The following is a 14361-nucleotide window of genomic DNA, read 5'->3' as shown; positions in this document are numbered from 1 at the left end:
TGATCTGAACAGGTATGAAAGTGCTTGTTCGGTTATGTCCGTTGGAAAGAAAAAAAAATCCGTTGGAAACAAAAATAATTCCGCGAATTTAATGAATTAAGTTAATTTCACGTGAATTAATTAATATCCGGATTAGAAACATTAAGTAAGGAAAATGGAAATAAAATAAATTTGGTCCAGAAAGATTATCAATCAAATCATTTGATCAAATCCGAAGCCCAAGCCGAAGCGACGACGACGGCGCGAGGGGTGGTCCTCTTTTCAATCCTTTATGAGCTAGAGAATGTGTTGCTTAATATAAGCACACACATAACACTTTCAACCACCAATGTGGGAGAAGTGTTCACTTGAAAGGTTGTTTTTCAAACTTTCATTTCCTTCCACTTTTGTTTCCCTCCATTTCCCAATTCATACTTCACCTTTAAAGTCCCTCACTTAATGCATTTGTGGACTTTAAACTTAACAGTCGGAACAAGGTTGGAGAATGCCTTTTATTTATCTGTTTTCTTCCTATCGATCAAACTACTATAAATTAGACATCAAGAAGATCTATGCAATTTTTTATGCTATACAAATAAGTGTTAAGCTTCAAAAAAGGATTTGGTTGAACCTCAAAAGACAAACACAAAATAAATTTGAAGAGAAAAAAGAAATCTAAAGAACTCTTCTCTTAAGTCTTTGTTTCCTTGTTTTTTTTTTTAATGGTATGTTTTGCAAAGGACTCGAATCACCAACTATAGGTCGTAATATTTTGTCTATATTATATTCTTTTTAATGCTTCGTAGTGAAAATTCACTTATTATCACTGTTAATTTGTGGCAGAGATATTTGTAATGAATTTAAGTTTTATTAGCTGAGGGTGATTTTATTTTAATAAGCTTAATGTAATTTAATTTGATTTGACTTTGATAGGTACGTACCCATCTTCTTTTGACTTTTAAAAGTGATCTAAATGTATAAAAGAAATTTCATAATCACTATATGAATCTTAATTAAGCTCGATCGTCTCTAATTATGCCTCCTTGATGTTTTAGCTTATTGCCATTTTTTTCGCCTTTTTTGAATATTACATTTAGTATTCATCTTTCATTAACTTGGTTTACCAAATTCTGATTTTGTACAAGGTCCCCTTCTACAAATTGCACCTATCATTAATTAATTGCAATAGAATTGTGACTCAGTTTGAAGTTAAAGGAAAAACAAAAAGGAGTGAATGAAAAAGAATTAGAAGAAAAAACCAGTGCACTACCATTGGTCTAAGACAAGGACCCGTTCAAGTAGAAGCAAAAATTCCACAAACTTAGATTATATAAAGAGTCTTACTCGTTGACAAGTGTTGTGCTTTTTCACCATTGTATTGAGAAAAACAAGATCTCTTTTAACGGACTAGGAAGAATAGTTTGTAACCATTGTCTAATTATAGTTACAAACAAACCTATAAATAGTAGCTCTCATGGATAAAGTTTTTTAGTCCAAAATCAAAATCCAAAATTTTTCAAATTTTAAAGTAAATAATCTGCCTGAGTTCTTTGTGAAGTATTTTTGAAGGCAAAAATGCAGGCTATCAAGGAAAAGTTTAATGATATGAGCGCCATGCGCAAGGCCAAAGCTGAAGCTAAGGAGGAGGAAAAAGTAAGAATAATATTACACTATTATTTTTACCTGATCATATTATTTAAAAGGTAGTTACAAGTAACCCATCGTAATTATAGAATCTTTGGTCAAGTTTCTGGAAAGTTAAAAGTATTTATTTTAGAAAATTGAGGTGTTTGACCAAATTTTCAGAAGAAAAAAAAAAAATTTGAGCAATAGTGGAAGAATTTTTTTTAAGAATTTGAAAAAAATTGTTTTTCCCCAAGACGTACTTTAGGAATCTTAGCCCAGCACAAATTATTGCTCTATTAGTATTGCAAAAGTGCTTCTAAATTGATTATTAGTCAAGCAGAAATTGTTGCTCTATTAACATTGGCAAAAGTGCTTTCAAGTTGATTATTAGCCAAACACAAGCTACTACTCTTCAATTTTTTTTTTCGAAGAACACTTCGATTTTTTTTCAAAATAAGCAAATTTTAGAAGTTTGACCAAACAATCGATTAGTATTAATAATTGATATCCCGGAGAGAATCATGCATTTAACCACGTACTATAACAGGTTAAACTATACTGATAAGTTAACAAAATTCTTTCACCCAGAAAAAAGAAGTAAGCTCCGAGCTATCGTGAAAAATTGCATTACTAAGTACACTTAAGGCATGACGCAAGGGCATAGCAGTTGAGCAAAAGCTGTTGCGTCTTCTTAGATAGCCCTTTAATTTTTTTATTTTTTTAAAACGAATGTTGCTTGATTAAACAAACATTGATTGCACCTTTCTGTCTGACTTCACTGTCCGTGTATATAACTTAAGGCCCGGTTTGTCCATAGATACCAACAAAAAAAATCACTTTTTTTGGGAATTTTAGAGTTGGAGTTGTGTTTGGCCATAGTTTTTGAAATTGTAATTTTTGGTGAAATGTAGTTGTAAAAAAGTGATTTTTTTTTAAAAAACAAAAATTTTTGAGTTTTTGATATTCCAGAATGCAACTTCAAGTTGTATTCGGAATTTTCATGACCAAACGTTGATTCCGGAAAAAAGTGAATAATTCTAATGGCCAGACCGCACCTAAATCAATTTTCAAAATGTTATAATAGGCCGAGAAGGAGTTGGCAAAGGCAAGAGTAGAAGTAGCACATGAGGTAAGATTGGCAAGAGAGGCAGAAGCAGCCATGGATCTGCACGTGAACAAAGCTGCAGAGAAGATTGCACATGAAGAGGAAAAGCATGTTCACAACATTAATGAAGGAACCTTGGACCCTTATGCTGCCAGCTTCACCAATACTAACAATCCCACTGGAGGAGACCCTTATGGTCTTGGTGCCAACCATTCTGGTCAGCTCAATAATGCTGGAACAGGACCAACTAACAATCTTCTTTAGACTGTTTCTCTACTAGTTTAATTTGATGCCTCAAGCTCATTGGTTATATATATATATATGTAAAAGAATAAGTGGAGCAACTTTTGACGATCTACAATGTTCCAAACAAATAATACAAATTAAAGAAGGAGGTTATTCAGTGTAAGATTTAAAAGCATGTCTTTTCTTGTGGCTACACCAATACTAAGTACACTATGAACGATAGATGAAATAGTCATTTGTGTTATATTTAGTCAGAATTTGGTATCTTTTTTTCTGTCTTTCGTTTTTCTTGTATAGGTTAGGGAAGGGTCTGAGTGAATTTACAAGTTATTTGAATAAGCAATAAAGACCGGTCTAGATAGTTTTAATTTGGTCATAGAGCTTCTAAAAAACTTTTAGACTTGAGATTTGTATTTCATTATTAAGCATCAGAAGTTCTAATTGGGATTTAATTGAGGTGTGATTATAAGTTTTTTTGAAACTCCCTTAACTCAAGTTTCGAATTGTGAAACTACTCTAGCACAACAAAAGAGGCTCGTAGTCCTAAAATCAAAGAGAATTTGACCTTCCTTGCAACCCTAGCTAGCAAGATTTTAATATAGAAGGAGCCTTACAGAGAAACTAATTAAATGATATATATATATATATATATATATTGATGGAAATAGATCAATAAATCCATTGCAAGTGAAAAGAAAATGCATTTTCTTCAGTTGAACAGAATTAATAGCATAAGACTAGATCTACTTCAGGGTATTTAATTACTATATTTATATCTAATCATAAAGATCATCTGTAGAAATAGAGCATCAAATGAATGTCTTCATGATTTATTAAAGAATTGCTCCAATTGTATCTATCATAAAGATCACAAGTTTCCATAGCAGGATGAAACCAGTAAACAAAGTCTCTTAACCGGAGGGAAAACAAGATAAAATATTTGGGTCATTCTATTGAACAACCTGTCATCAGGTTCAGTACTTTGTATTTTTGTCACCTAAACCTTGGTCTTTTTATTTTTAATTAAATACAAGTGGTGCATCATCATATCTAGAACTTGACCCCTCGGAGCTGGTCCCACCAGACACCATTTCTCTAGCAATGGATTGAGGGGCATTTGATGTGGAATCCTCTCCATCAGCCTTCGCATTCATCACTTCACGTACTTGTTTGAGATTTTCATTGATCACATAACTCAGATCAATGAGATGATAAGGGTTCATGTCAACGGAAATATCTTTTCCATTCAACACTTCATGCACCTTGTTGGTGAACTCCTTCACTCTGTCCTTCTTCCTTACCCTCCGCACTTGTTGTTCAAACTTTTTAATCCTTTTTTTTTTTTTTTTGATGAATTCTCCTAGTGTCACCGTGTTTTATGATTTCTCCAACTCCGGCAGCTCCCAGAACTTTGTAAAGGTATTAATTACAATATCATGATCTGGAAACACCTGAGGTTCATTGTGGTAAGAACAATAAACTACGGTAGCAGTCTCAACATCACAAAGGGTGCTGAGTACTTTTCCCTTTTTCAAGTACCCTTTCTGTCTTTTCTTGTATGAGACTTTTCTCTCAGTGTTACTTTCAATCAAAGCAAGCTTCACTTTCGTTCTAGTCATGACTAAAAAGAAGAAAAGGAGGAGGAGAAATGTGTTTGTTCGGCTATGGGATCAAATGGATTTGTTGTTGTCATTGTGTGGTTGTGTGTTTCTTTGCCTAGGATTGTCTCTTATTTATAGGGAAAAATTTGGATTCTGTAAAATTTTGAATAGTTTGAATTCGAGGATTCTTAGTTGTCATCATTAGCAATTTTGGCATGAAATTAAATGAGGGGTGACTAGATACAAAGTTGGATACTATCTTTTCAAAGATGGTCATAGATTAATAGCAAATGTGATTGCTCACTAATTTTAGTCATTAAGAAAGTAAAAAATAACTATACAACCTCCTTAAAAAAATATGGATGTACAAAATTAAAGGTTGAAACAAGTGAGCATTTTTAAATAAAAAGAACATGTAAAAATCTAATGAACTATAGTGGCTAAAATTTTGAAACATAATTTCGACAATATTTGAGTGTGCGTAAAAATACAATCAAATTTAATGGTTAATCTTTTTAAATACAAATATTTAATTAATTTTTTTAAAAAAATATACGTATATGGTTATAGTCGTTACAGTCTTTATAGAAGCACATTCTTTTTTCTCCAATTCTAACATAAACCATATTTAGTGGATATTCTATGCTGCTTTGAAATATATTAAAAACCAAATTCTGTTTAAATTTATATTTTGTTAGTATCCGATACTTACCAACCTGTCACTCGACTCACATTAAAAAAGTTTCTAAATTGGATTTGAAGCAATATATAATAATTGCACAGAACACAATCAAAATAATACGTTTACATGTACTGAGGAATGAAAAAAACAAATTTTATTCGTTTTAAGAAAAGTACTAAAAATTTAGAGGAATTAGTTGCAGATTGTCTTACTAATTTTTTATCAAATGAAAATAATTGATTTACTCTGATGAGATTTCCTCCCTTATGATAATTGAATTAAATTTTAATCATCTTGGGATCCATATTGAAGTTTATCCGATCCTTTCTAGTTAACGTCTATATGTATAAGCCGAAGAGGAAGAAGGAACAACACATTAATTGAGTTTGGCTATATATTATAATTTTATCATGTTAAGTTTAACGGTTTAAAGATCACAATTAACCCTACTTAGTGAAATTTCTTTCTTCGAATCAATTCTTTGAGTCAATCAAGATTTGCTATCAAGAAAAGAAAAATCTTGGCTTTTAGATTAGGTTGATCTCTTCATTCACGCAATTTTCCTTTCCATCATCTCATCTTCCCTTTATTAACCCTATAAGTCTATACGTGTGAGATAAAAAAAGGAAGAACGAACAACGACCACAGAGAATTTAATTATCTCATACTATATATTTTCACGAGTTAAATTAGTAGCTAAACGATAACAATTTATTAATCCTAGTTGAATTTTCCGTACTCTTTATTCACCTAATTATAACTATAAGAAAGTCTATGTCATATTATAACCTTCGCGATCAAGCTTAACGGCTAAAAGATCACAATTTAAACCTAGGTAAATCTTTCGTCTTCTTTTATTAATCTTATAAGTAAGTCTATGTCATACTATATATATTCTTTGCGAGTTAATAAGCTTAACAACGGTCAAAAGGTAACAATTAAAACCTAGTTGGATCTCCAGTCTTTGATAAGTGGTGGATTTTGAATCATTTACATCCCCTTCTTATACTTTTTTAGGAATCTTTTAAGTATTGTTTTACGTTTTTATTGTGTTTTGAGGTTTTTGAGAGTTGAAGGAGAAAAAGGGAACAAAAGAACAGAAAAGGGCCAGAAATCGCGCAAATGCGACATCAAATGCGACGCCGCAAAGTCTTGATGCCACCGCATACTCGAAACCTAAGCAAAACAGTGAGCTTGACAGAAATGGCCAAAATGTGACGCATATGCGGTGCCGCAAACTCTAAAAGCGGCCGCATACTCGAAACCTAAGCAAAACAGTGAGGAACTTAAACTCGGCAGAACTGCGGCATCTCTCATAGAATGCGACCGCATAACAAGAATACGATGCTGAAAATGTATCCGCATCAGTCACTGAAACGAAGATACAAGATTTAGGGCTTTGGGATGCGGCCCGAATGCAAACGCATAAGCCAAATGCGATCTGAATTGCCACCGCATTTCGGTCGGCTCATTTTGCCACTTGATCTTTTTTGTGCTTTCTGTCTTTTGACTATAAATACTTTGTCTAGGGCTTTGAGCTCATTATTCAATATTCCATACTTCTAGTTTGCTTTTGTTCTTATCATTGAAGACAAACTTTAGTCTGTTGGTGAAGTTTTTAAGAGATTTTTTTTGTTGTCTTCCCCAACAACTTTGTAAGCTCATGAATGCTTTAACACTTATTGATTTTATTTTATTAAATATGAGTAGCTAATTCCATTAGCTAGGGTTGTGGGACCAAATGTGTTACTTAGGTAATTGATTTTTGTATAATCAACTTATTTACTTATCATGGATGTTTTCTATTAACTCTTCGTATTGTAATGACATTTAATGGTGGCCAACATTATTTGTGCCCAGATACTTTTACTTTGCTTGGAAAAGAGTTATATATCAAGAATTTGGGGCTTTAAACCCCATCTAATAGCTAGAGCTAGGAATAAGATAGCTAACTTGAGACCAAAATGGGTGTCCACATTTTCACATCCTAAGGCTTGGAAAAGCTTAGTGATGGAATTTATCAATTTGGTTGCAAGACTTTTGGCAAAGCCAAGATAACCCATCATCTATTACATCTAAGCATTTAAACGAGTTGACTCGATACCCAATCGCGTTACTTTCATTTGAGATCAAAACCTTAGTCATTTTTCCTATTGATTACAAAACAACTTTGATTTCTCTCACGTGTTTAGAGTGACGGAACAAAATTCAAACAATTATTTCCCCTTTCCCTAGAAATTTAGACTAATAGCTGAGCGTTACACTTCATAAGTATATTTCTCCACTGTATTCTCTATGGGGTTCGACCCCAACCTATTTGGGTGCTATATTTGACCAACGACCGTTTTATACCTATTTAAAAGGTGTAATTTGAGCGTATTAAATTTTGGCTCCGTTACCGGGGAATACGGTCTAGAAATTTACCAATTATCGTAAAACTCTACTCTTAGTCTTTATTTCTCCTATTACCTTTTGTTGTTGTTTGTGTTGTCTCAGGTGAAAATGTCTGACTCTCAATCTGATGATAGAATTATGTGTTGTCTGGGTAACCCGACAATGTGCTCCTTCAAACTATTTATAGGTGACTTGAGTCAGCTAACAAGTCAGTGGCCAAAAATATTGCGGAGGGGTCTGTTATGGAAACCCCATTTGATGTGGTGGGTGCTATACTCGACAAGTTAACCGAGACTAATGAGGCTTGGTATACTAGAGAGTCGGAGGTCGTTGGAGGAGGTCCTTCTAAAATATTATCTCGGGAGGAAATTAAGAAGGAAGAAGAGAGAGATGAAAACATGGCTCAATTAATGACACAAATGGCAGCGCTTACAAAGCATGTGATAGGGGCGGGTTCTAAAAATGTGAATGCGGTAGGGTCTTGTGAAGGAGGCTCTCAAGATGAACAATACTTCCAAATGTATGATGAAGAGGCCCATTTTGTCAACAATCAAGCGGGGGTTCCCGGCCTAACTACCAAGGATCTAATCAAGCACCTTGGCGGCAAGGTCAAGGGAATCAAGGTTGAAACAAGGATCAAGGAAACTCACAATGTAGGGACAACAATCAAGGTGGTTACAATAACAATTACAACAATCACCAAAGCTCTAATCCTTATGTCCCACCAAAGGGGAGCCATCAAATTTCAAGTCAACCATCCACTAGTGATCCCGCTAGTTCAAAAATCGAAGACATGCTATCAATAGTGTTGAAAAAGGTTGGATCAACCGACACCTTTATCAAAGAGATGAAGGATGACATGAAGAGTATGAGAGACGGCATGAGTAGCATGGGGCAACTTGTGAGTTCTTATTCAACTTTCATTAAGCAATTGAAATCACAACTTAGCCAAATCTCGGCTACCCTAAATCAAAGGTGAAAAGGCACACTCCCTAGTGACACGATTACGACCTGAAGAATGATGGTGAACATAAATGCAATGCAATCACTATTAGCAGTGGAAAGGTACTCGGGGAAGACAAGTTGGTGAAAGGTGAGGCGATAGTTGATGATAAGGCACATGTTGATGAACCCGTGGTTATTGAAGAAGAAATCGTACCAAAGACGCAGAGGGCTAGTATTGAAAAGCCCATAGTTATTAAAGAGATGCCCAAAAATGATGAAACTTCGCAATGCGAGGAAGTGGTGGAGGAGATACCAAAGACTCTAATGCCCATCTCAAAACCTCCTCCTCCTCCATACCACTATATTACAATGACCGCTTCATACCTATTTAAAAAGTGTAATTTGGGCGTATCAGTCTTTCCTTATTAACCTTATAATCAAAATCAGTCGTCTTCGCCAGAGAAATCTTAGCACAAAAAAAAAAAAAGAAGAATTGTCCCTACCTAACTCATTTCTTGCTAGCAAGACTCACTAATGACCAACTGAGAAAAGTAGTGTCCACAGGTTTGTATAAACAGCTGTGTATAATTTATCGTTCAGCTTTTGTTTCTTTATTCTATTTCAAGGAGATCACATTAAAAAAGGAGATTGCATATTCAAATAAGGGGAGAACAAAAAATTTGTCAAAGAGAGCAAAATAAAAATTTTGATATGGGTAGGGCAATTCGCAGGAATGCCCCTCATTCGGGGTGGTCTTTAATTTTTGCCCCTCAAATTGTTGGTCTTTAATTTTTGCCTTTTGCGTAGAAACCCTGAGGTTCTGGGTTTGAATCCCGGCTCAGGCACAAAAATAAAAAATAATTTCGTAAGGCAAGGCTTGGGGAAAGTTATGCCAGATCCGGCATAAACGCCTTAAGGTATAACTAAAGTTATGCCGGATCCGGCATATATTTAGCAATTTATAAGGCAATTTATAAGGCAGACTTTTATGCCTTAAGGCAACATCTGCCCAAGACAACATAAGTTGTCTTAAGGCATAACTAAAGTTATTCTGGATTCAGCAAAGTTTGCCTTATAAGGCAAACTTTTAATTATGCCTTAAGGTAACATATGTCGGATCCGGCATAACTTTAGTTATGCCTTAAGGCAACTTATGCCGTATAAGGCAGACTTTTCTCAAAGCCTTAGCTTGCGAAATTATTTTTATTTTTATGCCTGAGCTGGGGTTCGAACCCAGAACCTCAGTATTTTCGGCCACTTTTTCAAGCGAAGGGCAAAACTTAAAGACCACCAATTTGAGGGACAAAATTTAAAGATCAACCCAAAAGAAGGACAATCTGCGCAAAAAAATGATATGGGTAATGTTTTATGTAGGCATAACTTTTTTTTTTTTTTTTTTTTTTTTTTGTTCTTTGTTTTTCACAGTCTGTAAATGAGATGACACATATTAAAGGAACTGGTATTGGGGAAAAACAACCTCCAAGAACAAAAATATTCTTTGTAAAATTTTGAATATAACGTCGAAACAAGTAAGACTCACAATAGTCAAATCAAAGAAATTTCTTTCATTGGCAAACTTTTTTTTGACCCACTTAGGAATCAAGCATTAATTTTTTGTTGTGACTGGTGAATTTCTCATGGACAAACTGCACACACTTCCTAAGTTTCTTTTTCCATTTCATTTCCTGGAAATGTTATTGCGTTAACCGTCTTGTTTAATTTCCTTAAGAAATAATCCTCACCTATAAACAACTTCATCTTCGTTTTGTTTTCCATTATTCGTCCATAATTGTGTCCATTGAAAAACTTAGCAACATTACAACTCAATCCAAATAAATTTTCATCAATCATCAGAGCCATAGCAATAAAAACTGATCTCTAGGTAAATTATGGCAGACTAATCACCGTCATTCTAATCATTCAAATGGTTTAGGTTTGTAAGAGGACTAATACCAGTGACCATGAGTACACCTTTTCAACGTTTTTCTACATGTATTCTCTTTTTGGTTGTTAATATACAGATTGAGGTCTATTAACCTTCGCTATAATACTGATGATCTTTTATTTTTCTAAGAAAAAATTAAAGAAGATTGGCAAGTGATAAAAAGAAATAACCCTTGCGCTATCAAAGTAAATAGTAAGATAAAACCGGAGGATATAAAACACATTTTTATCCAATCAGCACAAAACAAAGAAATGGAGGAATTTTCAAATTATGTTGCTCGAACTCTTCAAAAATATTGTCACCACCATTGCGGATTCACATATAATGCACTACTTTTCAAGAATCCGACACGCATCCGTTAGTAGTTTAAGAGCCTGAGCAGCATAATTTCCAATTGCAGGTTATTTGGTCAGAGAGCTATAGATTCAGCACACATTCAAAGATCGGAGCAAAACAAAGTAACAGATTTTTTGGCAAAGGAGGTAGGATGCAAAAATAAAATAAGATACGTAACATATTCCTCCTTTGTTTGTCTTTGAAGAGGTAGAGATAGACAAATGAGGAACTACTTTTGCAAGGCAAAGTATAACTACGAAACGTAACATTTCTCCATTTCTATAACACACAGTGCAAAAGTCCAGCACTCCGTTTTGTACTAATTAATGCATATCAATATATATAGTCGAACTTATCTTTTGAACTAAAAAAAAGGGAGAATTACATTATGCTAATTCACTATAAAGCCTAACTTTCTAATTTCAGCTCGGATCTATTAATATGCTAGTTAGTCTTTCTAAACATGCTAGCTCCTATCAGTTTATATGATTGAATTTCTGACATGTTTCTACTGTCAACCAAGAAACACTTTCAAATAAAAGGTCTAATAAGCCAAGCTGGATTACACCGGATTTTCTGACAAACAGAAGTACTTTGATGAAGAAAGAACTGATTCTTTTCTCTAGTTTCTTATTAGCTGAGTTAGGCTGAAAAGAGATTGCCTAACAAAAAAGTAAAGTAAAGGACTTTAAGATCATCTATAGAAATAGAGCATCAAATGAATGTCGTCATGATTTTTCAAAGAATTGCTCCAATGGCATCTATCATAAAGATCACAAGTTTCCATAGCAGGATGCAATCAGTAAACTTTAGTTTCTTAACTAGAGGGAAAAAAAGATAAAATATTTGGGTTATTCTATTGAACAACTTGTCATCAGGTTCAGTACTTTGTGTCTTTGTCACCTCAACCTTAATCTTTTTAATTTTTATTATTGAGGTGGTGCATCATCAGATCTAGCAAGAAAATTTAGATGATTCTGCTTTTTAAATATTACTCCTAATTAGTTTCACAAAACCATTAGATTCGACAGGATTTATATATGTTCGATAAATTAAAGGTACCCTTAAATTAATATTGACCATCTTTCACAACTGAGAAGGTCGAGTTGGACAGCCATTTGAGATAAGGTTGAGAACCTAAATTTTATAGATATAAACAACAACTTATTTTAATCTAGCTCATTAACTTCTTCTTTTCCATTTAATAACCAAACTACCAAAGTCATGGATTATCTTATCATTTCATGGCTGCACTAGTTGCTAAAGAAATGGTCACAACAGACTTAGCTTTTAAAAAAACCAGAAATATTTTTAATGGAGTGCTTAGAAGTTCCAACAAAGCACACAAACTAGAAGGAACGAAGAAAATTTCACAAAAATTAAAAGGATAAAATTTCAAAACAGTCAAACTAGCTAGAAACCCAAGCTTAATAATGTACAAGTGATAATATCCATTGAGATTTTGTGAAATCTTTTCATCATCAAAAAGTAAAAATTCTTAATAAAACCTGACCTAATATTGTGGCCTGTTTCCTGAGTTTCCATTCCATCCTTCTCCTGCTCCTCCTCCTCCACTTTCCATTTGTAGTTGACCATTTGGCATATTCAGTGGCAAATTAAGAAAAGGAAGTCCAATATTTGATGGATCAGCAAAATTACCACTTTGTGATGACACCCCACCTTGTTGTTGTTGCATCTGAATTGACTCATTTTCTTCATCCAAAGGCAATCTCTCATAAGCAACATTAGTAAATGAAGAAGCAATTACAATAACCGGACCTGAAGCAGTTAGTGCACCAACAACGTTTCCACCAACAACTTGACCTTGACCACCAGCTAAATAAATCGTCAAGCTAGTGGCTCCTGGAGGGGCGGGTGGTGGTAAAAAAGATCCAGATAACGATAATATCTCGAATCTACCATGTAACGTCACCACGGATCCTGCAGCCGCTGGCTGCCGGATGGTGACGTTATTCACCGTACCACTACCACTCAATATACATATTCCTCTTTGCCTTTTTCTTGCATAATTAGCAACAGATTCAAACACATCATGGCCACTACTCACTTCTAAGATATGTGCACGAAGCGCGTTCGCGCTTTCCCGTGTTATTATCACGGGAGGCTTAGGCTTGTTTTTTGAACCAGGCGGACGACCTCTTGGCCTACGTGCTACAACGTCACCCCCTTGTTGAGAAGGGCTATTATTGTCATTGTTGTTGTCATCGGAAAATTGATTATTGTTCCGATTATTTTCGTCATCTTCAGGATCGTGCGGTCTTTGGAGATGATGAGGGAGAAAATGATGGTGAGAAGCTGAACCTAAGTCCAAACCAGCCATAAACAACAACGATAACAACAACAAAAGTAGTGAACAGAAAACTAAGCTATATTAAAGTATGATATGATTAATAATAGGGGAAATTAAAACTTAAATATGCCCATGAGCAGAAAATATGTATATTTTTTTAAAGTGAAAATATATTTTATGAGGAAAAAAAACACAAGAATTTCAAACCTTAGGAGCGAATAGAAAACTGAAGAGAGAACTGAGTGGAGGATACGGAGAAGAAATGGAGAAGAAAGAGAGAGAGAGAGAGCAGCCTATCTCACAAATAAAAAGTATAGTAGTACATATCAAGGGTTTAAAATATACTAACGAATAGTTTAATGAAGAGATTGGTGGAGGGGGTAGAAATACAATTTAAATATTGTTGCTTTCGATAAGAATAATATTTAGAATAATAAAGGGAAAAAGAAAAAAGCAAAAGATAGGTTAAGAGAATACATCTTTCATGTGAGAGAAAGAGAACATGTCATGATGAAAACTAATGATCCATTATCTAATGTAATGATAATTAAGAAACCTCTGACCCATGAGTTAAAAAATATTGTCCTAAATATTGACCCATGAAAAGTTTTGGATTTTCCGCTTAGATTCATTAGGAGCGTAATGAAATTAAAGCAAATACGATTGAAATATGCACTTTGTTGTTACTCACTTTATTTCAATGTATCTGAATCTGTTTAATTAGACACGATGTTTAAACGTAACCTTTTTTTAAGAGATAAGGCACTATTACTCCTCTGAACTATAGCCCAAGTTGCTACGACACACCTTACCTTTTCTTGGATCCTATTACCCCTCTAAACTTATTTAAAACGGAATAATTACCCCCCTAAATGCTGATGCCCACTCTCACATGGGAAAGTGACATACACAAAAACTGAATTTTCTTTTAAAAAAAAAAAATTAAAACCCGTTTTTTAAATAAAAAATTTGAAAATTTGATTTATTTTTAAAAAAAAAAACAAAACTGAAAACATGGATTAAAAACCTGAATTTTATTTAAAAAATGATTTTTAAAACCCTTTTAAAAAAAATGAAAATTTGATTTTTTTTAAAAACCTATTTTAAAAAAAAAAAAAAAAAAAACTGAAAACATGAATTTTTTTAAAATATGGAAAATTGATTATCTTTTTAAAATATCTTAAAAAATCT

General features: G+C 33.9%; 2 protein-coding genes across 2 annotated transcripts; one reads left to right on the top strand and one right to left on the bottom strand.

Moving 5' to 3' along the window:
• Window positions 1–1475: 1475 nt before the first annotated feature.
• On the top strand, window positions 1476–3185 carry LOC132599910 (late embryogenesis abundant protein 6-like). The gene is made up of 2 exons (XM_060313075.1): window positions 1476–1632; window positions 2690–3185. Exons 1-2 carry the CDS (start codon window positions 1555–1557, stop codon window positions 2972–2974), a joined length of 363 nt encoding a protein of 120 aa, XP_060169058.1. The 5' UTR covers window positions 1476–1554; the 3' UTR covers window positions 2975–3185.
• Window positions 3186–12269: 9084 nt separating this feature from the next.
• On the bottom strand, window positions 12270–13452 carry LOC132599909 (AT-hook motif nuclear-localized protein 23-like). The gene has a single exon (XM_060313074.1). It carries the CDS (start codon window positions 13198–13200, stop codon window positions 12373–12375), a length of 828 nt encoding a protein of 275 aa, XP_060169057.1. The 5' UTR covers window positions 13201–13452; the 3' UTR covers window positions 12270–12372.
• Between the last annotated feature and the right edge of the window lie 909 nt (window positions 13453–14361).

The sequence above is a fragment of the Lycium barbarum genome, chromosome 6, assembly GCF_019175385.1.
Source record: "Lycium barbarum isolate Lr01 chromosome 6, ASM1917538v2, whole genome shotgun sequence".
Classification (NCBI taxonomy): Eukaryota; Viridiplantae; Streptophyta; class Magnoliopsida; order Solanales; family Solanaceae; genus Lycium; species Lycium barbarum.
This window is presented reverse-complemented; position numbering and strand designations above follow the sequence as displayed.